Source organism: Serinus canaria, chromosome 2 (assembly GCF_022539315.1).
Source record: "Serinus canaria isolate serCan28SL12 chromosome 2, serCan2020, whole genome shotgun sequence".
NCBI classification, from domain to species: domain Eukaryota; kingdom Metazoa; phylum Chordata; class Aves; order Passeriformes; family Fringillidae; genus Serinus; species Serinus canaria.
This window is the reverse complement of record NC_066315.1, coordinates 57,929,470-57,954,855: the sequence shown is the minus strand read 5'-3', so window position 1 is coordinate 57,954,855 and position 25,386 is coordinate 57,929,470. Positions and strand designations below refer to the sequence as shown.

General features: G+C 39.3%; 1 protein-coding gene across 4 annotated transcripts in view; it reads right to left on the bottom strand.

Moving 5' to 3' along the window:
* TGFBR1 (transforming growth factor beta receptor 1) overlaps positions 1-25,386 on the bottom strand; it is a 47,633-nt gene continuing 22,247 nt past the window's right edge. For 2 of the 4 annotated variants that reach the window (XM_030226834.2, XM_009093878.4), the window contains exons 6-9: positions 24,906-25,062; positions 18,832-18,956; positions 18,067-18,197; positions 12,374-16,718 (exon numbers count right to left, since the gene is read on the bottom strand). In XM_030226834.2, coding sequence (XP_030082694.1) covers positions 16,593-16,718; positions 18,067-18,197; positions 18,832-18,956; positions 24,906-25,062 — 539 coding nt within the window. In that variant the 3' untranslated portion in view covers positions 12,374-16,592. Of the gene's footprint in view, positions 870-4,391; positions 4,504-12,373; positions 16,719-18,066; positions 18,198-18,831; positions 18,957-24,905; positions 25,063-25,386 lie in introns of those variants that run through there. The other 2 variants (XR_007776842.1, XR_003944681.2) reach the window with 2 other exon arrangements.

The following is a 25,386-nucleotide window of genomic DNA, read 5'->3' as shown; positions in this document are numbered from 1 at the left end:
TAAAAAAATTAAACAGTTAGAAATTATCAACTGCATGCAGTTAAACAGTGACTCAGTTTCATAGTAGTAAGGCTGAATTTCTACTGAAGTTTCTTGATGTCATGTCTGATGCAATGAAACCTAAAAGAAAAAGGAAATTCTTATCATTAACTTGTGTTACTATGCTTGCATTTGAAAATAATTTGATACAGCAGGGGTGGATTGGAAAATCTATCAGTAGAGCTACTAACTAATCCCTGTATTTGTTATAAGAAAGAAAAAAAAATCAAAGCACATTCCTTGTTCCTTGTCAAATGATCTTTTTTTCTGCCAATGACTATGAACTCACTGATCAGTAAGAGTTGTATTCTATGAAATCAGTTCCTCCCTGGTGTTGTTGTAAAGAGCACTTTTCTGTTTCAGCAACTCCCTTGGTTTAGCCCCAGCCAGCACCCATGCCCTACGCAGCCACTTTCTCACTGTCCTTCCAGCAGAACTGGGAGAGACTTGGAAGGGTAAAAACTGGAAAACTCATGGGTTAAAATGAAGACCGTTTACCAGGAAAACCAAAAGCCATGTGCGCAAACAAAGCAAAACAAGGAATTGATTCAGTGCTTCCCATGGGCAGGCAGGTGTTCAGCCATCCCCAGGAGAGCAGGGCTCCATCACATGTAACAAGTTGGGAATACAAGCACCATCACTCCAGATGTCCCCCCTTCCTCATTCCTCCCTCCACTCTATTTACTGACCATGATGTGGTGTGGTCTGGAATATCCCTCTGGTCAGCTGGGGTCACTTCACCTGTCCTGGCTGGGTCTCTTCCCAAGCACCCCCACACTCCTTGTCAGTGGCAGTATGGAAACAGAAAAGGCCTTGTCTCTGTGCAAGTCCTGCTCAGCAATAATAAAAACATCTCTAAATTATCAAACCTATGCTCAGCACAAATCCAAAACAGCCACACACCAGCCACTGTGAAGAAAATGACCTCTATCCCAGACAAAACCAGCACAACTTATTTAATACAATTTGGTTTGATTAGGATTTAAGTGAATAAACAATGTAAATAATGTTAGACAGATTTGTAATGGGCACTCTTTGCCAGTTCCATAACATATAAGGTAACCTGAATGTTTGTTGTTTTAATTTGAAAACAGGAAATTAAAAGCTTCTGTATCATATCACATGTTCTTTTCTAACCTCTCCTTAAGCAACAGCAAGCAAAACCAGAGATAACTGTCTGAAAAGTTACAGGCATGTAAGAAAAAAATGTTTCAAAGCCATATAATTCAGATACTTCAAAAGTTTTTTCTCTATCAAAAATATCAAGTGAATTATAAACCTGAATAAAAATGAAGTACAATTTAACTCCCTTTCCCCCCTCGAAAGAACCTTAAAAGGACATGACTAAGATTTTCTCATTAAGAGATAAATATCTGAAAAATCAGCCCTTTTAACTTGGAACTAATAATACCAGGATACACTCATGTTGGAGTAGTATGGCACTAAAAATATCAACTTCTTTAAATTATGAATTTTTGGATCTCTTGTAGAAAAGAATCTCACAGCAACATTCTTCACTTGCCACCGAGCTTTTCAGCTTCTGCATTGTGGCCTCTTCTTAAAAAAAGAAAAATAAAAGGAAAAAAAGTGTTTAATGATGACATCTATTTCTTTTCAGGCCCGGGCACATTTTAAGTAGATATTTAAGGGCTTTGGTTACTATTGTCTACATTTTTAAAGCATTTTTAACAAGATTAAAGGCAGGAGATATTGTCAGGATTTTAAAGTGAGTGCTCTGGACAGTAGATCACTTGGCTGCAGAATTGCGACGGGTTTTGTAAACAAATCCACTGCTGTTCAGTTCTTAAGAAACAATGTCCCTCTGATGCCTAAAGCGAAAATTTTTAGTTTTGGGGAAGAATAAGACTCCTAAGAGGGATAGTTCCACTCTCAGTTAAAAGATTTATTGCTATCTGGTGTCTTTGATCTTCAGTATGGAAAGTAGAGCTGGCAACTGCTTTTTCTCATTCTCTTTCTTCCAACAGTGCTGATCTTATCTAAAATATTTAATTCAATTGCAACAGAATAATTAATTGAAGTTGCAGGAAATATAATTTTCATAGGTCTGAACAGGAAGCTCATAGAGTTGAGTGGTTCCCTAAACTGACTCATAAGGATTAAGAAATGAAATGTGGTGTTTGTTATTGAGAAAAGCAAGCAAAGAACCTGAAAGTCCAACAGAAAAACTCTTTCATTCTGTGTAAAGCACAGTATCACTCACACTAGAGCCACCTTCTACTTCCATGAATTAAGTAAAATAACTCAATCACACAATTATTCAGTAATGCCTTCTAGTCTGCTGACAACAATGTGCTACTAAATACTTGAAAATTGAAGATGACTTGAGAAACTGAGATGGCTTCTAATACTGAATTGCAATTGTACATCATCTGTGGTAGAGATGCAGGCAGTCTGAAGGACAGGAGACCTTACAGCACCTTCCATTACCTGAAGGGAGCCTGCAGGAGAGTCCCACCCTGGAAAGGGACTTTTTAGAAGGGCATGTAGCGACAGGACAAGGGGGAGATGGCTTTAAAGTGAAAGAGAAAAGGTTAAGTTCAGGTATTGGGAAGAAAATACTTCCTGTGAGGGTGGTGAGGCACTGGCACAGGTTGTCCAGAGAAGCTTGTGCAGGATGCTCCATCCCTGGAAGGGTTCAAGGCCAGGCTGGGTGGGGCTCTGAGCAACCTGGTCTAGTGCAAGGTGTCCCTGCCCATGGCAGGGCCTGGAACAAGGTGATCCTTAGGGTTCCTTCCAGCCCAAGCCATGCTGACTCCAACTACAGCTGCATACAAGTGTGTACTGGCATGGCTGTTCTGGTACCATACACAGGCAGATCACTAAAAACAGCTGAGGAACCACCAAATCCAACCTTCCTTTCAGCAGAGCAAAGTATCAATTTGATACTCAGAATGATCTCACGTAACAAGGTTTGTAAAATTTATAAATTCAGGTGTGAATGCTTCAGAAGTATAATGTAAGTTTTGACAAAGTGTTTTGATTTGATGCTTTTACATTTTTGCTGTAAGACATGATTAACTCTCAACCTACCTACATCTACTAGCATTTTGCAGTAAAAATAGCAGTGCTGAGCCACTTCCTGAGGTGCAAGAACAATCCTACAATTCCTAAATGTGGGGGGAGATATTTTTCCCCCAGTTAAAACAAAGAAATCATTGAAATAAAGAGCAGCCTTTAAAAATTCTTGACTAGAAGCTCTTAAACTTGCCCTCTCCTTCCCTCTCAGTATTAAGAAAATTTATTTTCCAAAAATCAACTAGATTTTGCAGTGAGTATTAAATGCAATATTTAGAAAAGAAATACCTTATTTTAGATGTTCAGCATTAATGTGTACATATAATTGATGCATTTGAGTTTGATCCATTTTGTGACAGGCTTTGACAGCCAAAAGTGACAGAATTAGCAATGCTACAATAGGGCTTATGACAAATAAGAAAAGTATCAGTAGTGGATTGTATTGTATCACACACAAAAATAGAAGAAAACATTTGGTCCATTTCCACACCTGCTTTTACTTCACCTAACTTAAATTTCCTCCAGCTCCATAGAGGTATTGAAGTTTTAGAAGCTGGAGGATTTATTGCAAAGAAACTAATTGCCTTTGGTTGCAGCTTACCATGAAGCAGCCACATAAAATGGAGACAGACAGATATCATTACACAGCAGCCTGTCTTCTTTCTTCCAGGTACCTGGAAGAATCTACCTACGTGACTGTCAAGCTCATGCCTTTGAAACTAAGGAAACAGAAAAAAATGAGGACAGAGCCAACAAATAAACGTTGCCTGAACGTGGCAGTCAAAGAAGAAAATGTAAATTGTGCCAGTCTTTTACTATGTACATTGACAGAAAATTCCAGGTATTGCAGCCAGGAGAATAAAGGCATTACCAACCCGATTTCTTGATTTGTTCTTCTTCTCTATAAGCTTTTTAATTTATCAGCAAATAAGACACACACAAAACCAAGTGTGGGAGATGCCAAACTTCAAGCTTGTAAAGTGCAATAAAGAACTAGACTGAGACTAATAAAAATATTTTACAAGAAATGAATGCTTGTTATCACCTGCACAGAGTGGTACTGTGTCTTTGTAGATAAGGGGATTTTTTGGCAAGGAAATATCCCATTTAGATCTAGTTGTAATAAAACCAGAATTGAAATACTGAAAAGCCTCGAGAGCATGAAGACAACAAATCATATGGCAGCCATGCCAAAATACTTGCTGTATCCAGACAGGTTTGTAATTACACAACAAACATATGGAAAGTAGTTTCATATTTATTAGTTTGTGTATTAATTGCGTTAACAAGAATAATAGAAATTAAAACACCTGTACCTGAAAATAGGGGCTTTTCACTGTTCTTCCAATTATGGTGACAGCCATAACAAAATGCAACAACCTGACTTATGGAGAATGCAGTCCCGGACACCATTTTTCCACTGGACTCCTGGAACAAGACAGGAGAGGACTGTGCTGTAAACCCAGGGAAAACACCAGTAGTGAGAGACCTCCTGGCAGAACAAGCTTCCCCTTCCCAAGAGATCCAAGTGTAGCTTTGCTAATTGCAGCCATGATAAGATCGTGCATGCCCAAAAATGTACCCAAATGGAAACCCACTTTTTCCAGCCAGGAACACACAGATGTTGCAGTGGGCAGTCTGGAATCATTAACAATGCTGGAATTTTCCTGACTGCAGCAAATCTTTGTCCTATCTACAGCGAGGTCCTCACATTCCCTGATCCACTACTTGGCCATGCTTTCACTGTGCATTTGTCCCACATGAATTAATGTGGTCCTTTCCCGAGTAACTACAGGGCTAATCAGGGCGTGCAGTGGGAGGCTAAAACATGGACTGTGTCTGAAGACAGAAAGGTTAAAACTGCCCAGCATTACTGCTACAAGATAAAGTTATCTGTAGTTTACTGTCAAAGCAAGGGAAGAAGTCACAGACCAGGATGCCAAAGCTCACTGCTTTTTCTGGCTCCCATAAGCCATCAGCAAGATGCCTTTTGCAGAAAGGAATAATCTGGGATAACTTTTCCCCCCCATTCACAGCAGAAACGTAATCTACCACATCAGTCTCTTCCAGCTTCTTCTATGTCCTTTGTGGATGTCTGATATATAAAAAGAGTTGTGGCTTTCCTCCCAGGCATGGAGCATGCTCTCCTTCAATGGCTATCGTGTTACTCTTCTGTACTGGAGAGCTGAACTTTCTCCGTATCTCCGTGTTCCAACTGTCCAGATTACAACAAGCCATGCTTTCATGTGGTTTTGTTGCTGCAGTTCAAAGCCCATACAAAACCAAACTGATTCTGGGTTGATTTTCTGTATGAAAGACCAAAAATTACAGTACAGACAATGCACTGCTTGTGTTATCTTTGACATTGCTTTCAAAATAGGATGTGTCAGCAAAATTCTGTCTAGCACCTCCTCGTAGGCACAGATGGCATGAGAACTGTAGTGATACAGCTTTGTTTCTTTCTTTCTCACTTTCTTAGCCTTGAATTTTCATCCTTGATTTGTCATATCCATGTCTTTTGAATTTGTATTGCATCAGATCGTGTTCGTGTGTTTGCACAGCCATTTCTTTATTAGACCTTTAAAAATACCTGTCTTATGTTCCTTGCTATTACGATTTTCTCTCTATTTTTAGCTTCCTAAGCCTTCCTTAAGGAAGAAGAGAGATGAGTCTTTTTCTCAGGGTGTGTGTTTCACTGTCTCACCTGTGAATACATGCATATTTGTCTACTCGAGTGGAGGTACTTGACCAGGTAAAAAGCCATCAATCCACATTAAATTGTGCCTAAACAACACCAAGTGATGGAAAACTATCACATATCTTATCTTGTCTGTGATCACCTCTGACTTCAGATAAACCTCCCTTGCTTTTTAGGAAATTTTACAATGCATTTCTTTGAGAACATGAAAATCTTTCCTTAAGAATCAGCTTTGTTTTCTTCCATCAATCCTGCAAAGTCTGAGAAAACTTTGTGAAAACAGAGATGAGCAATGTCCCTTCAGCCTGACCACCTTTTTCAGGCCTACAGTCACATAGGAACTTGTAGTTCCTACTTTCCAAATGTCAGGATTCATCTAGGGAGATAGTTTGAAAGAGGCTGACAGGGAGCCAGAAAAAGCACACAGGTCCGTATTTGAGGGATTGATTCATACCCTCATCAGTCACTCATAAGTAAAACATCTGTAATAATTTATAAAGTTCCTGCACTCCAGCTTAGACAGACACAGTTAACAAGTCACTGGAGAGATGACACCTTCCTGAACTTTGGCTTATGTGCATCACCTCCAATTGCGCTCAAGACTTTAAGGAACAACAACTGCATGAAAACACATGGCCCCCTCAGTGAGCAGACCCCTGCCAGAGCAGTTTTGCCTCAGGAATCAGTCACACAGAGCGAGTTTTGGAAGCTCCTTAAACACCACTGCTCTTGCAGAAGTATGTCTTTGCCTTGAGCAGACCAGCTAATTTTTCCGGTATCACTTAGATAAGGCATGTGGCTGCAACTAAAACCTTCAGGAGTGCAGAAAAAAAATTTTCAAATTTCTTCTAAATCTCTTTACTTCCTGGTCAAATATGAATCTTCAGGAGCTCGGTCACTATGTGTAAGAATTGTCATAACCCAGGACTGTATGAACCTCTAAATGAGAAATTTAAACCAACCCAGGTCTATAAATATTAGAATTTCTCATAAGTTTTATATTTATCCCAGGGTGTAGCTGCCTTAGTAATCATGTCTAACAGATGGACACTGAAGGAAACATGTTGGTATATATTGAAGCTGACGAGCTTCAAAGTGACATCATTGGTCTTTTGATTTGATTCTATTTTTACCTCTTTTTTTTTGGTTTTTCTAAAGACTGTTGTAAACAAAGAATTCTTTAAAGCACAGATTTAAAGAATTCCAACCAGAACAGCTTTCTATCTTTTTACAGTTAAAACAAGGATAACATGGGAATGATCCTTTCACCTCAGCTAACACCGAATGATCTTTAGTCTTCTCTCTCCTTCCTTTTCCACCGAAGCAATTTCATTAAAGGAATTTTATCCAGCTTGAGTTCAGATATTTTCCAGGATGGTATCATAAACAATACAGAGGTCTACTTCTGTAAGTCACCCCATGGATCTTGCAATCACAACTTATTTTGAACAGAAAATGATACAGAAGAAATAGAGCATTACAGTTTGCTGTATTTTACTGTACACTTTAGAACTGCCTAACTGTGTAAAAATCTTGCAGAGGCTTTGAACATTCAGGATACTGGAGTCACAGTCTGTATCAATAGAGATACAGACTTCAAACTTCAAGCACACAACAGAGATGTTTCAGCCTGTAAATCTGGAGGAGTAAGGGGACAAAGCAAAAGCAAAACAACCACGTGTGAAGTATTCTGTGTGCAGGGGTGCACAAGTTGGGGAGCTCATGCCAAGAGAGGTCTGTGAGAATTCTTCTCCCTTCATCCACAATCGTGGTAGGACTTCAAGGAACGGGAGACCCACTGCTGGGTAAAATTTCTCAGTAAAGTCTCCAGTAAATAGCCAGGCTGACAAAAAACAAGAAAACCTTGGGAAATTTCAGAGAAAAAAAACCTTTTCAAATCACCTATACCAAATCAACTGCCTCCAGCTTTACAAGTGGCTTTCCGTCATGGAGTAGGGAATGGAACTGTGGGGATACAGGGAGAACTGAGTGCCAGTGACTCAGAACACATGACAGCAGGCAGAATTTTGCATTAGCTAAAACAGAAGGGTGAAGTAAGCAAGTCAGCAAGATGAGTGCTGGAATTGTCTTTTTCTGTGAATTTCATTTTACAACACGAAATTCACAGAAAGTGCAACACAGAAATCCCAAGATAATTCTTCCTAACAGAGATGATCCACTGGATAAAAAAAAAAACCCAAGCTGTGATTCAGTTTCTACAAATGAGCGGCATGATGTGAAAAACAGTGATATCTAAACATTTATCAGTTGAACCACATATTAAATAAGTTTCTTTAACTTCATCCAGGTTTCAAATGGTCTAAAGAAAACATCTGTTCTTAATTTAAAGGATATCAAACATACTGCCTTAGCATAAATTTTTTTTAAAACAATTAAAAAATATTTTCAGCAGCTGAATGCAACATCATTGGAAGAGGAGGCAACAAAACATCTGGCTACATGAAACTGCAAAAATGGCTGCAGCAACACATCATTTTGAAGGAAGACATCATTGAGAACTTAACCATTGCTTTTGAGCTAGAACTCACAGACTAGCAGAATGATCAACAGAGAAGTTACTTTCCTGGAACTGTTCTTTAAAATGGCTTACCTGTTTGTACATTTACACTGAGATTATCTGTATGCAACCTCTCAGGTAAATTTTACCATATGAGTTTCCTCAGTGTTGTACTTCAAGCCTCCTGCAATTGCAACAACAGTAAAGGCAGCAAACCATCCACCTCTCCTTCTCAAGCATCCTCTTAATTGAAGAACCAGAAGAGATGGACTTTAGGGGAGAGGCTGTGAGCATACTGCACATACTGATAACACAGCCTGAAGAAGTTAAAAAAGTTGCAATATGTTTTTCTTTGCAATATTCCCTTCTTCTTCTTGAAGTTCACAGAATCACAGAATTGTTAGGGTTGAAAGGGACCTCTGAAGATGTCCTAGTCCAAGCCCCCTGCCAAGGCAGGGTCACCTAGAGCAGGTTACACAGGAATGTGTCCAGGTGGGTTTTGAGTGTCTCCAGAGAGGGAGAAGTTCAATACTCTTCCAACGGTTTTGAGAAAGGGCCGTGCTTACCTGCTCTACCAGCAATGATATGAGGCTTAGGAGGCTGCATGCCTGCAGTCATGAGAGCCTCAGCACAAGGAGCCTTTGCAAGAAATGGAAATTAGTAATTTGACAATATTATTGCAGTGAAGGGACCAACAGTCCATGGACTTTCAGACTTGGATAGATGGAAATGAGGATCTCTGCAAGGGCTCAGATCTCACAATACAAAAATTTAAAGCCTTCTGTCATCTAGCGTGGGAAAGAGTTATCTTTGTGAAAAAAAAGCATAGGCAGAATGGTTTCCTGAACAAAGGTAAGAAAAAGGTAGCTTGCTGCCATGAAGAATTGTCCAGAGAGGTTCAGAACTGAATCTCACTGACCCTCCTGGTAATAGCAACAAAACTCTCTTCATGGAAGGAGGTGTAGGTCAGAGTCCAAGCCACAGGAGGGCAATAACGAAAGAAAGCACAGCTTGATTCTGCTCTTTGGAAACACCTAAGAATTAGACAGCAACTATAGTATCACAGAATTCTTGCCATTCTTTACCCCATTCCTGTACTAATTAAGAGTCTGAACAGTGGGACTACACACACGTGTTTCCCATAGCATAGAAGGAAATGGGAAAATTTCATTAATGCAAATTAGTAATAGTCCAGAGCAATAGATAAGCTATTACAATATAGTCATCTTGGAATTTATCACCAACTCTTGTTCTACACCTCTTCTTAAGACTGTTACTTATTGCCTTTGCTTTTTAGGTTTTTAGATACTTAATTTAATACTGCAATAAAGTAGATGTTTCCTATTCCCTGTGGGTTGATGACCAATGTCAAGAATCAAAAGAGTGACGCCCAGTTCTGGATGTACAAGTTTCTGTTGCCCAAGCTACAAGAGCCAGGCAAGCAATCTCAGGACTGGGCCAGTGCATTGGGCCACAAATCCTCATGGAAAACAAGTAACTGCTTGTCCACATTAGCAGGTAATGCAGAGACACCAGAACATCAGGATAGGTCAGAACAGCCAACACTAAGGACCCCACGTGTTCAGGGGCACAGACACCCCACAAGGAGCTGCCCCAATCCCAGTCTTGCTGGCTCCGGTGCTGGGGCTCAGTCCCACTCCAGCAGCTGGTGCCCAGATCCACACTCCAGTCACTGGCACCACGGACACGCGGGCACCCGTGACCTGTGGCCAAACTCCTGCTGCTGACACTCCAGTTTGCTCACACTGGTCTTTCCCATTGCTTTTCACAGACCCACAGGACCTCCCTGCTGTGGTCTGGCTCCAGCTGCCGTGCACAGACATCCCTACAGGCCCAGAACTGAGTTCCTCAGGCAGGAAGGGGTTTAAAAATAAAGGAAGAGGCTGTGCTGGGCACAGACAAACTGGCACACTGATTGGTCTGCTATTTATATACGACCCACTCTTTTTATCTCTTTATTCCTCTCTTTTCCCATGCTCACTCCTCCCCAGGTCACCTAAACCTCTCCCTTTCCCTGTACTGTACTTTTTTCCTTCACTGTACATCCCACAACTCCTGCATCCTGCTTAGATTTAAAGGCATATTCCTATCTTCTTCACTCCTCCTTTAAAAAATCTACATAAATATATTTGATATTCTATAAAGTTGAGTATCACATGCCTGATTCTTCAACTGCTTACACATTTTTTCTGCTACTGGCAGGTGGGAGAACTCTTCTCATTTTCCTAACTGAGCTAATTAGAAACACAGTGAGAGGATACAGACTCTTCGTCTCTAGTGGTAAATCTTTTCATACCAATAAACATTGTAATCTTGCATAGGAACCTATGAGTATGGTTTGCTTTGGCTTTTTTTTTTTCTTCTCAAGAGAGGTAATGATTTCAGGTACCAATTCACTTCAGAGACTGGAAATTTAAATCTTATTTTCAAGAAACTCTGAGGAAGACTTAAGGGTGTGGGTTTCTCGAGCACTACTGGATTTTATTTGCAAGTTGACAAAGGAAATGCTATGCCAACGTTTCTTTTATTTTTCCAGCCTAGAAGACCTGGGAACAACTCCAGCCACTCCAAGACAGAACTATGAGACTCAAAACCCCAGCAGCCCATCATGTTGGTAAGGGGGTTTGGAGCGTGAGATTCCAGTTACCCTTCCTCAGCAAAACAATGAACACTCTTAGTTCCAGTTAAAACATTATGGCTTAGCTGGATAGATAAAAAAAAGCTAGTAAGAGCACTGAGTGAGAGATTTGGAATTTCTGATTCCTATTTAAAAGGAATCTATTTCTACCAGGACCACTCTTATGCTATACTACAATTACAGGGAACATCACTGTGCATCAGTTACCAATGTCACAAAAACTGACAGATGGAAATTTGCAGTACTTGCTTGGGACTGCATAAAGTGGTTTGTTTATATACTCTTAGTTATGCTGCACCTACAGAAAGTATGCTTTGGCTGCAGTAGGTATTAAAAACAATTTCTTTCAAAAGTCCCACACTTTAAAAATAAAAATAATTATACTGTGCAAAACAGCCAGCTGAAAGTCTGCCACTCTTTATGCTGACTTGCAATCCAAACCAGAACACAGATCTCCCAAATTCAGGGTCTCCTCTAAAACAATCCTAACACATCCTCACATTTAAGTTACTTGTGGTAATGGTTTGCAGTTTTTGAATTTTCAGTTGTTAGGCTTAGGCACTCAAAGCATGAAACAGAGAAAACTACTTCATGAAAACTAAGTTTGGTAGACAGCAACATTGCTACGTTAGTTCCAGGCCACCCATTTCCTCTACTAGTAAATGCAGTAGAGGGATTCAGGCTTTTAATGAGTTTTGGTTGCTTCCAGGGGTAGCAAAGTTTTAGCCACTCATGGGAGAGGGATGTGTTCTCACCAAAATAATCATAGCTCTTGTAAAAGCATTTGAAAGGAATGCAGTATTTTGATGTAGCCATAGGCTTTCTGTCGACACCTTATGGCTTCCCATTACGGAGAAAGTTTGCTGAAAGTAGTAATTTTTGGTAATTCTGTCTGAGTCAAAACTGAAGGATGAACCTAAACTTATATGAGGGCAAGATGTCCTATTTTTGTTGTATCTAAATATGTACTTTCCTTCAGAAATGTAACACCAGCTTGAAACTGAGTTTTGCACAAAAATACTCCAACACAAGCAGATTTTACTTTCAGTTATGGGATGCACTGAGGTGCTGAGCTGCCTAAATAGACTAAAATAAACTAAATGTTATTTTTATGCAAATATAAATGTAGAGAGGGAACAATTTGTCATTACTAATTTTGTCCAGGAAATGAGAGACACCAGCAATGTTCTTATACCAACATTACTGTAGGAGGCAAGGAAGAGCAGGCACTTTAGCATTATGTACATAGCACAGATGATGAGGTGGATTGCCTCAGCAGTAGCAAATCTTTTTAGCATTTTTGTATTAGAAGAAATTCCTTCTGAGGAAAGGAATACACAATCAACACACATATTAGCATGTAGGAACATTGCACACAAACCTGTATCTACCTGTAACTTCTTGTTCTGAAAGACAACTCGTGCATTTTGAAAAAAGTTATTTATTTTCACTGCTTTAATCTCTCTACTGTAGTGTTAGCACTTAACATAAGCATCCACTCTTCTACTGTCCTATTTACAATCCATTGAAATGTATACTCTACAAATACAATACATATTTTCAGAAATGTAAGGGAAATGCACAATTTGGTAAGGTTTAAAAAAGTGACACTCATCTGTACAGGATCCTCAAATCATCCAAAAAGTAAAATTTACAAGGCAGTATCCACATAGCTATGTAAGGGCAGGTGCTACAGTGACAAAGCAGCAAACTTGCTAATACAATAAAATACAGAAAATAAAGTGTTTTGGGGCACCAGATAATACACTTAGTACCACTGAAGTTGTAAATTTAGTAATACCCATATTTCTAGAAACATGTAACTGCAAACCTGGAGAACATTCTGAAAAATATTAAACATTATATACACATGAGGTAAATGTACCTTGGTCTTTTAAGAGGTAATTTGAGTTTAAAGCAACGGATATGGTGAAGGGATTTTTTTGTTTGCTTGTTTTTTAAACACGAAATGATTAATACCTTGCAATCATTTCAATGGCACAGTATAACAAGGAACTAACTAAAAGGTGAAATTGATGGCAATCACACTCAGAGCTATTACTGAAAAAATAAAATAGCCTCTTCATTTGACACCTTCATGTCCCCAGACAGTCTATACCATCTTTACTTATATACAAAGTCTTTCTTAGGATTACAAGCAGAACCATAGGAGAGTGACAGTGTGTCATACTTGGAGAGTCTGCTTGAGAAACATCCCAGAATTCCAGCTTTTAAGGTTGGAAGGTCCCTGAAGAATTTCCAGCATTTCAAAAATGACATTTCAGGCTTTTCAGCATCAGACTATTTCCAATGCTCCTTGTTCTCCATGTCCATATCCATCTGGTCACAAGTCTGTAAACCAAACTGAGGCTTCAATGCTACTAAAATGTAAAGTTGATAAAATCCACAAAACTTAAGTGAATGTATAATGTATGTAATATTTACAATAAACATTTGCATCAGTATTAATCAGAAACTGTTTTGGTATATACTTGAAATGATACAAAATTAATATTTTGAATGCTAAAATATTTTGGTCCCCCTGGATTTCCAAGAGCAGATCTGGTGATACTACAATCTTAATTTAAAAAATACTTATGTGTACCTGTGTCCATATATATAAGATATGATCTTACACAGGTAACATTTAAAGTTACATAATATATACAGACACAGCCTTTGTAAAAGGTGTTCAGTTCATATAATGGAAAAGAAGAACAAAGCTTGAAGTTGTGGTGTCAGAACTGAGGATACATATAGCTCTACTCAGAATTTTCCTGTTCTGCAGCCCAATAGGAATTACAAGGTTGTTCTAAAATACTGTTCCTTAGGTCATACACAGCGTCAAGCATCCTTCTGTGCTTTGTTTTTGCAAACTTCCATTACAAAGCTAAATCTCGAACAAAGTAAGAGCAATGCAGGAGAGTGAAGATTTGCAGGTAGTTGATAAAATATAACACACAGGTATATTGTTGACAGAATCATCTGCGTGCCATGAGGCTGTTCAGCCGCTGTACATCCTCTTTAAAATGCAACAGAACTGTCCTGTATATTTTAGGAAATCAAATGTTTTGCTGATAAGGTTTTCTGGGTGCTAACAGAGCCACTAAAAATTATTTAATTATAAACTGTAAACAGTCCTGTTACTACCAAAATTACTATAGAGATCTGAGGCATGCCAGGAGCCTGGTATTTCTGAAGTAGGAGCTGTACCATTTGTATCTATGGTAAGGACCCCAGGACACCTATGAAAACTTGAAATGTAACAAAGTCACAAAACAAAAAAGTTGAATTACTAAATAGGAAGCCTTTGAAATTAGATGGAGACCCTGACCTATTTTCATGATGACCTGTTTTTTTAAAGTATCTGTACAGATACATAGAACTTGCTAGAGAGGCTGCCAAGAAGAGAGGCTTGGGAGTTATGTTATATGAAATTTTTTTTAACAGTTAATTGAAAAACTGTGGTGCACAAAGGCATATTTTATTTAAAATACCTACATAAAGTAATTTTTTATCAGGCTTTGATTGACAGAGGCCTGAGGCACATAAGCCTCACTTGTCAGATAATGCCAAACATAAGTGTGACAGCTGTATGTATGTTTAAGCCTAATTGGTTTCTAAGAACTTCTCTTATTTTTCCCTCTTCTCCTGGATACGGTCTTCCAGTATGAATAAACTCATCCATTTTGTTGTTGACAAAAGCATTTCATTATTTGCAGTTTGACCTCTGAAGGTCTGTAATTCTGACATAGTTTAAACTCATCTCCAAGCAAGCAGTAAGAATAAAGAAATAAACAAAAATGAAAGGTTAAGGCTTTTCTTAGGTAAGGCTTGTGTCACCCATGTAGCCTCTTCCTGGGCCTCATGCCTCTTCCTGCTTTAGCTGCCACACATCACCATGGCACAGAAGCTCGACTGTGCTGCTGCCAGCAACCACCCTGCCACTGCCACCACCCTCTTGGTAACAAACTGTCTGTGGGCTCTATGCCAAGGGATGAACAGGAAGCTAAGTTAAAGCTTGCCATGTGTGTTGTGTAATGAGATGGGTACTGATGTGTTCTAAAGACTGGCAGGTTAGGCAGCATATTAATTACCAGGCACATTTACATACTGAAATATTGACTGTTTTGGACATTAATGAAACCAAAGGTCAACCAGACTCTTGCAAAAATTGCAATTATAAAAATATCCTGGTAACAGCAAGTTTTTGTTGTACATTTGGGCAGGAAGCAATTTAATTTCTAAACAAGCTTGTGAAAATATTATGATGCTCTTAAAAACTCAGGGAAATCTTGACTAAAACCATGCATATTCTTCTGTGTTCTTATGACAACACAAGTTACCATAAACTTTGTTCTTCTAACAATGAAGAGGATTGCTGGAATCCTCTGATATTTGTATCCAAAAACCTGCAGCTCACCACCTTCTCTAGCTCACCACTTTGTGTATGAGGCACACACAACATACATGCACACAAAACTTATAAGCAGCTTTTAACTGTCTAGTACAAAAGCCCAAATAACTTTTCTCTAATGACAGGTGCATTTAATCATTGTGTAATCGCAAATATTGTTCTTTGAGCCTTAAGACTCGGCAGAACTGCACACAAAATATGCTTTTCATACTTATTTAATGAAGCAAAATCTCTTAGCATTTTAATTTTCTTGCTACTCTTCTGAAGTAGATAGGTACTTCAAGAATTTTAGAAGTACCACTTGATAAAAAAAAATCTCCTACATAATTATGACTCATAACTTGACAATTACAAAATATGACAGTGAATTTACTAGCTTACACTATTGAAAACTCCCACAGTGGTTTCAAGAGTCAGATTTTGGTAAAATTGAAGATATTTTATCAATTATGTACTCACTGTTGCAATGAATGAGATTTAGCACTTAGCTAGGCAAAGGAACAACTTTTAACTTGTATTTTTGAAACCAAAAGTACCATAGGCTTTGTACATCCCTACTATTTTGCATTAAAAGACTCAAAAGTGGCACTTACTGGTGTAATACAATCTATTTTGAAGGCAATGTAATGTTCTGAAAAAGTGGAAAAAACCCAGTAATCACGTATAAAGTATAGTTGCATAAGTTATGTTCCCACAACTGAATGAGGTCAATTTGTAAGTCAAGGTAAGAGTCCAAAAGATGCACTACCTTAATAGCTAGCAAGGTATACTCCAATAGTACATTCACAATCTGAATCAAGGAATCGAGACAGTGGTTCAGAGTAGTCAATGTACCAGGCAGGAATAAAGTTGCTTTAAGAGCCATCAATGCACTGTAGAACAATATAGCGAACCAGTTTCGTTTTAGAAGTGACCTCCTACTTTTAGCACAGTTAATTAGCTAAGACCAGCTATCAACTTCCCAAATGAAAAAATTATAGATTAATCAAACTAGAGTACATGATGTTCTGTAAATAACCTGGGAAAGAGGTTCATAGTGCACAGAAAGACCCAACACAACTGTTTAGCACATCCACAAAAATCCTAATAAGTGACGTTCCTATGAAGTACTAAAGGCAGCAATATCCTTCTGTTCCCCCAGTGAGGTAGAACAATTAACCTTCTTAACACGCCACTCTGGTGCAGATAGGGATTTTTACAGTGTTCTTCGGTAGCAAATCCAGGATTACATCTTGATCCCCTCCTGTTGACTAAGTTGTGATAATGTTTTCTTAATGCGCAAAGCTGTCAGCCGAGCGGCTCCGTTGGCATACCAGCATTCCCGCATAATTTTTGCCATCACTCGCAATGCCTGCAAAGGAAACACAAGTCATTAGATGCACTGCTGTTCCAGTGTACCCCAGGTAACTGCTGCTCTGCTTTAGACTCTTCAGGCATTTCTGAAGTCCATTACTATTACTACAGGTGCACAGGAGAGTGTACTGTTTAAAAAAAAACAAACAAACCAAAAAACTTACTTTATTTACAGAAAAGTAAAACTCTCTAAATGCTGTAGAGCAAACCTGGTATTTTTCAGCAGACTTTTGGCCCATGAAAATAACATTTTAATGAAAAATTATTAGCTTATCTGTAACTGTTTTTTGAATTTTCACATCAGACAAAAATACACTCTTTTTAATTGTACTTGCAGTTAAGGAGTTACTTCAATGCATAGCAATTAAGTTCATGAGCTATCTTCCTCAAACTGAAGCTCTGCAAGGATTCTAAAAATTTTTAAGTCTTTTTATCCTTCAGACAGCCATTCTTTGAAATCTGAGTCGTTCTACATGTTATTTGTAACAAAGCAAATAACAAAAATGGCAGATGAAATAAAGTAACAGCTCCAAAGTGCCCTGAAAGCTGTCTTACCTTAGTCATTTCAATCCTGATAACTACCTGCCTCACAGTTTGTTGATGCATTTGCCACCCTTCTCTCCTTCCTGTGCACTCTTGCCCAACTCTTAGCCATGCATTCATTCCACATCGGCCATAACCCAGGTTCCCTCCTCTATCCAAAGCACCTCATCCTTACCAGTACCTCACTGTTCCTGCAGCCCACTGAAGCTGTTGCCCAAGCTGTGAGTCACTGGTTGTGACAGAGCAATGCTATGGAATATTCCATCTGACCAGTTTGGGTCAGCTGTCATGGCTCTGCTCCCTCTCATGCTCTTGTCCACCCCTAACCTACTTGAGAAACGGAGAATGCCTTGAAGCGGAGAACGCCAATGCAAGCACTGTTCAGCAACCATCAGTGTGCTATCAGACTGCTTTGGTCACAAACCCAAAACACAGCACCGTGCAGCCTATGAAGGATGCTGGCTCAATCCCAGCCAGCCACAGTACAATTTATTTACAATGATGCTTCCCGCATAATGTAATTCAGACTAGCTGTAATTTAAAATAGCATCATCTATACTTCACAGGAAGGGATCCTAGAATCCTCCATGCAGAGTTAGCTATTAACTTCCAAGAAACTACATTTAAATACTTATGTATAACCAAGGAACAATGATTTAATGAAACCATAATGATTAGAATGAAATTAATTAAGTTCTAAAAGCAGCTCTTCTCCCTTCAACAATAAGCATGATTTTTAAGCCACTGAAATCACTAAAAGCTCTAGTGTCCATTAAAGCAGCTTTAGCCAGGTTAGTTAATACCTCACAGCTCTGCCATCTGTTTGGAATATTGGGCCTTAACTTCTGTTCACACACAACTTTCCTCATTTCTTCAACAGAAGGGTCTGAAGGAACGAGGTCATAGTATGGCAACTGGTAATCTTCGTGGATTCCTGTAACAGGTTGAAAATAGCTTTATTTTAGCTAACACTGGATTACATATTCTTCACTTTTTACTGTGTTCCTTATCAGTACCCTACCAGTTTTTGGTTTTCATTTTTAGAAGTTACAACACAACTGACAAATAAATAAACAAAAATCCTTAACCACACCTTAGGAGTGTTTACATTACCCTTCAAAGATCTAAAATTTATAAAATTGGAAGAGATATAAAGCTACATAAAATCTTTCACATGCTATACTAAAAATATGCTTCTTCAGAGCACACAATTTATAACAGCATGCTTTATTTTAAATAATATATAGATTTATCTGAACACATTATAGCTAGGGTCTTGTGGTATTTGCCTCTTGCTCACAAGAGTATTAAATTTTACCCTTTTCTCCCCTCTATGTAAATATTTGAGAAAAAAAATCTTTTTTATTTTCTTCAATAAGTATGATCTGTCAATCTAGAAAGAGATTGAATAGATCAGTTATCATTTACAGGATTAACAATTAGAAAGTCTGAAATCAACTGGCCATTACTTTGCACTGTTTTTTGAGCAAACTGTTTTCAGAACCTGAAGAAGTTTAAGTTCCTTATAGCTCCTTAATATGTCCCATTTTATAAAGATTGCCACGTACCACCAATTGAACACCGCCGAGCTATTTCCCAAAACACTAATCCCATTGCATAGATGTCTGCTCGTTTGAATGACTCAAAATGTTTCATATTTATGGAATCATCTAGGACTTCAGGAGCCATATACCTGTGTGGAAAAAAAAAATCATAAACACTTAAGAGTAGAAAAAATTTAGTACTACTGATCAGCTCAAATACAAAATAATGTATTTTTGGGGAAAAGGAGATAAAAGAAAAATCTGCTTCATTAAGATTATCCAATCAGAGACAATTCAATGTAAAGGGATAAGCAAACAGAGAAACAAGCAGAGAAATAGGGGGAATAAGTAAAATGTGAAACAATAAACTAGAGCTATAAACCCGGTAGAAAAGGCACAACTGAGACAGTGACATAGACCAGAAGTCTCCAGTTCTTCATTGACAGGCTATTAAGAAACTCCAGGCATAACTTTATAGAGGTGCAGTCTGGACCTTGTGACCGCTAATACGTGGGAAAGAAGAACTCTATGAGGATTGAGGATATTGAAGGAAGGCCTGTGCAACTACTCAATGCTTATCAAGCAATGTCCAGGACAAAGGGAACAGAAGTGCAGCAACAGATAGAAAAGAGTAGCAAAAGGGCCTGCTGCATAAAAGGTTGCCAGTCTGCACACGCTCACCAGTATATCCTATTTCCCTAAATCCTAACTATCCTGTGCAATCTCATTCAAGCCTATGTGCACGTGCTCTCTAAGAACTGTGTGTCAGCAGCTGGAGGCAGGCATCAGTCTATTCAGGTCTAGCAACTGCAGCAGCACAAGGGATGAAGCTGAAACTAGAGAGAAGGAAGTGCTCAACATCAGTAGCTGGCAGGGGAACTACAGGTCCTAGGAGCATGTCTGCAGGTGGTAACACGTATCTGGAGCTATACAGTGGTCATTCTGTAAATGAATTCTGGGTCAGCAACTGTAGTCTTACAAAAAGTAAAGGAAACCCTGGTGCCAGCAACTGGATCAAATGAGTGGCTCTGCTTCAGCTACTGAAATAAGACCATGGATCACAGGCTTCATGGTCACAGCTTACACATACCAGCTACAGCAGAGAAAAGGGGATGAGGAAAACAGAGTAAGGGTCTCTCAGCACCAGCAACTGGAGTAGGAGTCACAGGCTGTAAGGTCTGTGTGCCTGGGCACCAGCTGCTAGGCTGGGCAAGAAGATTTGCATTTCTCCAACCCTGCACAGCTGATGTGCAGGACTGTAATTAACTAGCAACCTTCAAGCTGGTCTAGCCAGCACCCAGGCAGCCCAGGCAGGGCTATTTGCCAGGACAAGAGCCCATACTGATATTTGAGGGAATCCATGCAGGTGGGCATGCATACAAATACATCAGCTGTTTGCTGCTGTGCATTAACCCATCTGGTGAGTATGAAATCCATGGAGCTCAGGAAAGGGCATTAGATACAGCAAGCTTTGGATGGATGGTTGAGGGGCTCATAAACATGCATGGAGTTGTGAGGCTGCAGAAGGGAGTATGTACTTTCACTAACGAAGTTCAATCCTGATCAGCTGAAGAGAAGGAAAGAGACTTGGCTGTCTATAGTTATGTTTTATACAAGTTCTGACAGTGTTTTATGTGGGTGTTGAAGACAGCACATGGTGCACAGCAATCTGTATAATCAGGTCTATCCATACTATATGTGTCTGGGTATGACTGGTTGGATCCCAAGGAAGAAAGCAGAAGCCACATCCATGAGCCTCAGATGAACAGAGCCCCAGCCCTTTGGAACACACCTGGCTCCAAAGGTTAGGCAAGAGGAAGCCCCAGTTCCTGAAATCTGAAAAATCGTAGCAGCCACTTAAAAATACCCCCTAACAAGCCTACAGCAGGAATAGACAAGTGCTGGTTAAGAAACCAGCACTATTAAAAATTTCTTGACAAAGGCCCACTATCATTGTAGTACCTGATTCTTCATCATACAGTCTACAATTCCCACCCTAAACCACACTTTATTTAAAATTAGTAAATTATGTGGGTTACAAATTAACAACTGTGCTCATCAATTTGGTTTACCCACATTTCCAGCAAGGAGAAACATCTGGAACAAAGTTTCCCTTAGGAAATAAGGCCTGAAAACCGGTCATGGCATCCAAGGGGCTGTTACCTTGTTTAGTAAGTAAGTCTGACATGGGAACGCCATGTCAGTATGGACCTTATTGCAAGAGCTAGTGACAGCAGCATCCCCACTGGCTGCTGGAAGAATGAATGTTATTTGCTGCATCAAGTCAACATCACTGCTCTCTCATTCTGATCGGGTTCTGGCAGCTAAATCCAGTATGTGACGTTTAGCAGAGTTCAGTGTGCTTCTCCACACCACTGCCCCAGCAGTCTCAAGCTGACATACCCATGAAGCAGGCCAACAGTGGCACCTGGGCTTTAAAGAGCAGTGCTGTCTGGTAAAAAAGCAACAAGTGCAGACTACTGGAGTGGAATACAGTGCCAGGCAATAGCTCTACCTCTGGAACAGCCACAGAAGCCTAGAACTGGTTTCATTTAATCAACACCACTGTAGGATTTTCTTTTCCAGGACCAGGAACAGTAGGCAGAATGTAAGACACACTCCTTAAAGAAATTTCAGGACTCCCTCAGTACAACAGAAATTCTTACAGAAATTACATAGATACCAGGAGGCAAGATACGTAAAAAAATGCAACAGTTACATTTGTCCTGAACTACCCACTACTTCAATGAAGTTTGCTGAGATGAGAGTTCTCCTAAGGCATACAAATTCCTCACAAGTAATAAACACAGCACAAGCAGAGGACAACTCTCTGAGTTGAGAGTAAGGTTTACTTTGACATATTTATTGAATGGAAGTGGAGTATAAAGTATTGTTGCAATCTTTGATATGGACAACACTCAAATTGTTCTGGTCTACCCATATCAAAGACGTTTTAATCAAGAATGGAAGATTGTGGTGAATACTTTAATGCTCTCCAAGGATTCTGCATTACAGGATACTCTTATGGTTCTTCATTTGCTTGACACTGTAAGTGATTATCTTGGAGCCTAGCAGAAAGAATATTTGCTCTACCTGAAGATGCCGTGAGGATGAGAAGGGTGATGGACCTGAAAAAACAACAACTAGAAACCCCAACTATGACGCAAGATGTCAGCCAGAAACACTAAACAAACAGTAAAGCAGATTGTCTTGACTTCTGTGAACCATCCACAGAACAAGGCTTTAACAGGAAAGACCACAAGAGGCCTGAATGTGGCAGAAAATCCCCCTCAATGTGAGTTCCATTGGCAAATTGACCTCTTACCATGGTGCTCCATCAATGCATTTAGATTGGCTTTGGCTTCCATGACACAATGGTGAATGACTGCTGAGAGATTACTGCTGGAACAAGACAGGCCAAAGGAAGGAGGTTGTGTAGCGAGGTCAGCAGCTCAGCCATTTCATGGCTGTTACACAAAAGGGAGAGAAGTAGGCACTTCTGGTCAGCTCACTTCTTGTCAGCTTATGTGCTGGAAATGCATTGCCTGGCAGAAGCAGTATCTTAGGTTCTGGAGAGAGCAACTCTATTTCATAGAGTAACTCTGACCTGAGCAAGGTCTGCAGCTCAATATCATCCAAGAACAAAAGGATAAGTCTACAAAGAAGGGTATGAAGTATGTTGAGCATGGTCTTGCCAAACTTTTGGTGCTTGCTGATCTTTCTCCCATCTCTTTTAGTCCAAAAGCTCAGTATTAGTTGCCTAAATTTCTTGTACAACATATAGGGAGCTTTGTGTCATCAACTAGACCCATACACAAAACGTGTGGCATCGCCTTTCATCAAGCCTATGCTCTACAAGGTAGAATTTTGCCCCTTTTTTGTCTAGGTAAACTTCTGAGAAGCACCCATGGTAAGAATTTGCTGCCAAACTTCTTTTAAAACACAACCTATTTGAACTATCAAAAGTAACAGCTGGGCCACACTTCTAAAAAAATAAAAGGAGAATGAGGGTTTTTTACTTGCCTCAGGGAGTGAGTGACAGAGATTCTATTTCCTTCTCAGTTTAAAACTCACATTCCCTGCTTTATGTTGCAGGCTGAGCTGTGAAAGCACACAGTTCACCCCTCTGGTAAAGCTAAGCCTCTGAACAGAAAACAAAGTCAGAAAATTCAGTCAGAAAGAGGGATCATCAGTTTGACTCAACGCCCTGATCACTTAAACAAGACTAAGTCTGTTTGTTCCCTAGACATACATTTTTACAACAATCATTAGAAAAGTATAGACTTCATCAAATCTCCCTGAACTCGTATACAAAGCTTCCATGTGCAGAAGAGGTACCAGCAGTGGCAATCAGTTGGAGTTAAAACTGCCACTGAACATGTAAGACTTGAACTGTACTATGAAAAATTGATCAGAGGCGTAGAGCTACTTACCGCACAAGAGGAAGAAGGGTCTAAGCTTTTCACAAGAATGAGAAATTTTTAAAGAGGTAGAAATGACTAATATCTTTAAAAGAGGAAACAGATTTAGCTCTCCTACTGCCCACTGCAGCAAGCAAGAGTTGCTACAGCTTTACCCTTGTGAAAAAGCATAAGGCAGATGAACAAGTAATTTAATAATGCCTGTGCAGGAAAAGATCCAGTAAGTGGGATCTGCAAACACAGCTGAAAGGATGCTTTCTCCAGCGACTAGACTAAAGAAAGTAACTGATTTGTATGTCATTTTCCTTTGCACGTAGGTGTAGTAGAAAATTCAAAATCACACGTGGTATGTGCGATTGCAATGATGAATTCTGAAATAAGCCTGCTACTGGACACTTGGAAAAGGAATATTACTCAGTTCCTTATAATTTAGAAGTAGCTCAGAAAATAAATCTTATCTGACTATCTGTGTGGTATTTTTAAAATTGGCAAAAGACTAGTACAGCAGGGCTTTAGAAAAAAGTAACTTTAGCAGTGAACGTGTCAGTAAAACAAATTTTCAGTACGTATTCTAAAAGCTTTAGTTAACTGAGCCTTAAAGTAATGTTCAGGGTTTTTTTCCCTTCCACAAAGACACAGCTCAAGGACCATCCTAGTTCACTGTAAAAACCAAATCAACCCCCCACCCTGCAGTATCACTTACCTAAAGGATATAGAAAAAAAAGTGATTTTGATATATAAACTGGAGATTGGACAACATCAGCACAATTTTCTCCAACACTGCTAAGCCATATGGGCTTAGCTGTCCCACATTTGTGTATGAGCAGTGTCCAAACTCCAGTTTGACATAACACTGAACCTATAGGCATCAGAAGAATGAAAAGTTGCCCACATCCAAAATGCTTGCTGTGGTTCACTGATAGTGCTGCTATCTCTGTATGCTATATAGCTGCATGGATTACTAAGGGAAATTTATTTATAGCTTCCAGTTATTATTGCCTGAAGGTTCACTAATGATAAATTACTGACAGTAAGTTTTATTGCACTTATGCTGACTCAGTTAAACAGCTCTGAATTCTTCTGGAGCAAGAAAAACCTGTATTTCCAAATTCAGAAAAAGCTTTCAGGAGACTATATTGACTCATCCACTTAAGAGTCTATTTATGCATTAGATGACAAAGATGACTGTTTTAACTTCTTGTATTTCTTTAAAAATGTGATTCCAAGACAGCCCCATGTCCAAGACTCTGCACCTTGTATGTTCTTCCACACAGGCTTCACACTGACAACCACAGCTTTTTACTGTAACTATCAATATCCTATTTTACACTCCTGATCGGACTGCAAGTAACAATTCCATGCAATACATGGCAAGAAGAAGAAAGAGAGCACTGAAGTCTCTAAAATCAGTCATGAAGTCCCTTAATTGTTTTAATTAATATTTGTGCCCTACAATATTTAGCAAGTTTTCAGCATTTTCACAAGCCAACATTGAATATGCTTTTTAAGTGCCTTCCACCTAACTAAAACACCAGCTAACAAGAAAGTGCCTAAGAACTCTATCTGCCATTACATTTTTCTGCTGCTTATTTTTCTATCAACAAATTTATATGGGACAAGAAAAACCAAAGCATTTTATCATAAAAATTGCCTGACACATCGCATAAATGATTTTACCTTTTTGTTCCCACTCTGTGGTTTGGGGCAATGTCAATTGTGTCTGTAGCTGAATCGTGCCTAACTGCCAGTCCCAGGTCTGCAATGCAGCATGTCCCATTCTTTTTCACCAAGATGTTTTTTGATTTTAAATCTCTGTGGGCAATCGCTGGTTTGCCTGTAAGGGGAAAAAAAATAGAAATTGTAAAAAAAGCCCAAACCAACCTCCTTTTATTCTAAACCTGGTGCAAGCTTCTGTTTGAAGGAACAGAATTCCTTCCAGTTCTGACACATTATGTGCACCAGGGTACCTCCTGAAATCATTCATTGTAGATTGCATGGAAGTTAGGAAAGAGCCTTTCATGTTTACTGTATTACACCACATTAGCTGCTTTCCCTCTTCTTGCAAGTATTTATTGCACACACATCCTACTCAAACATTGTGTCAACTCAAAGTTAAGAAGATGTTACACACACCATTACTTGGTGACTTTTAACAGGT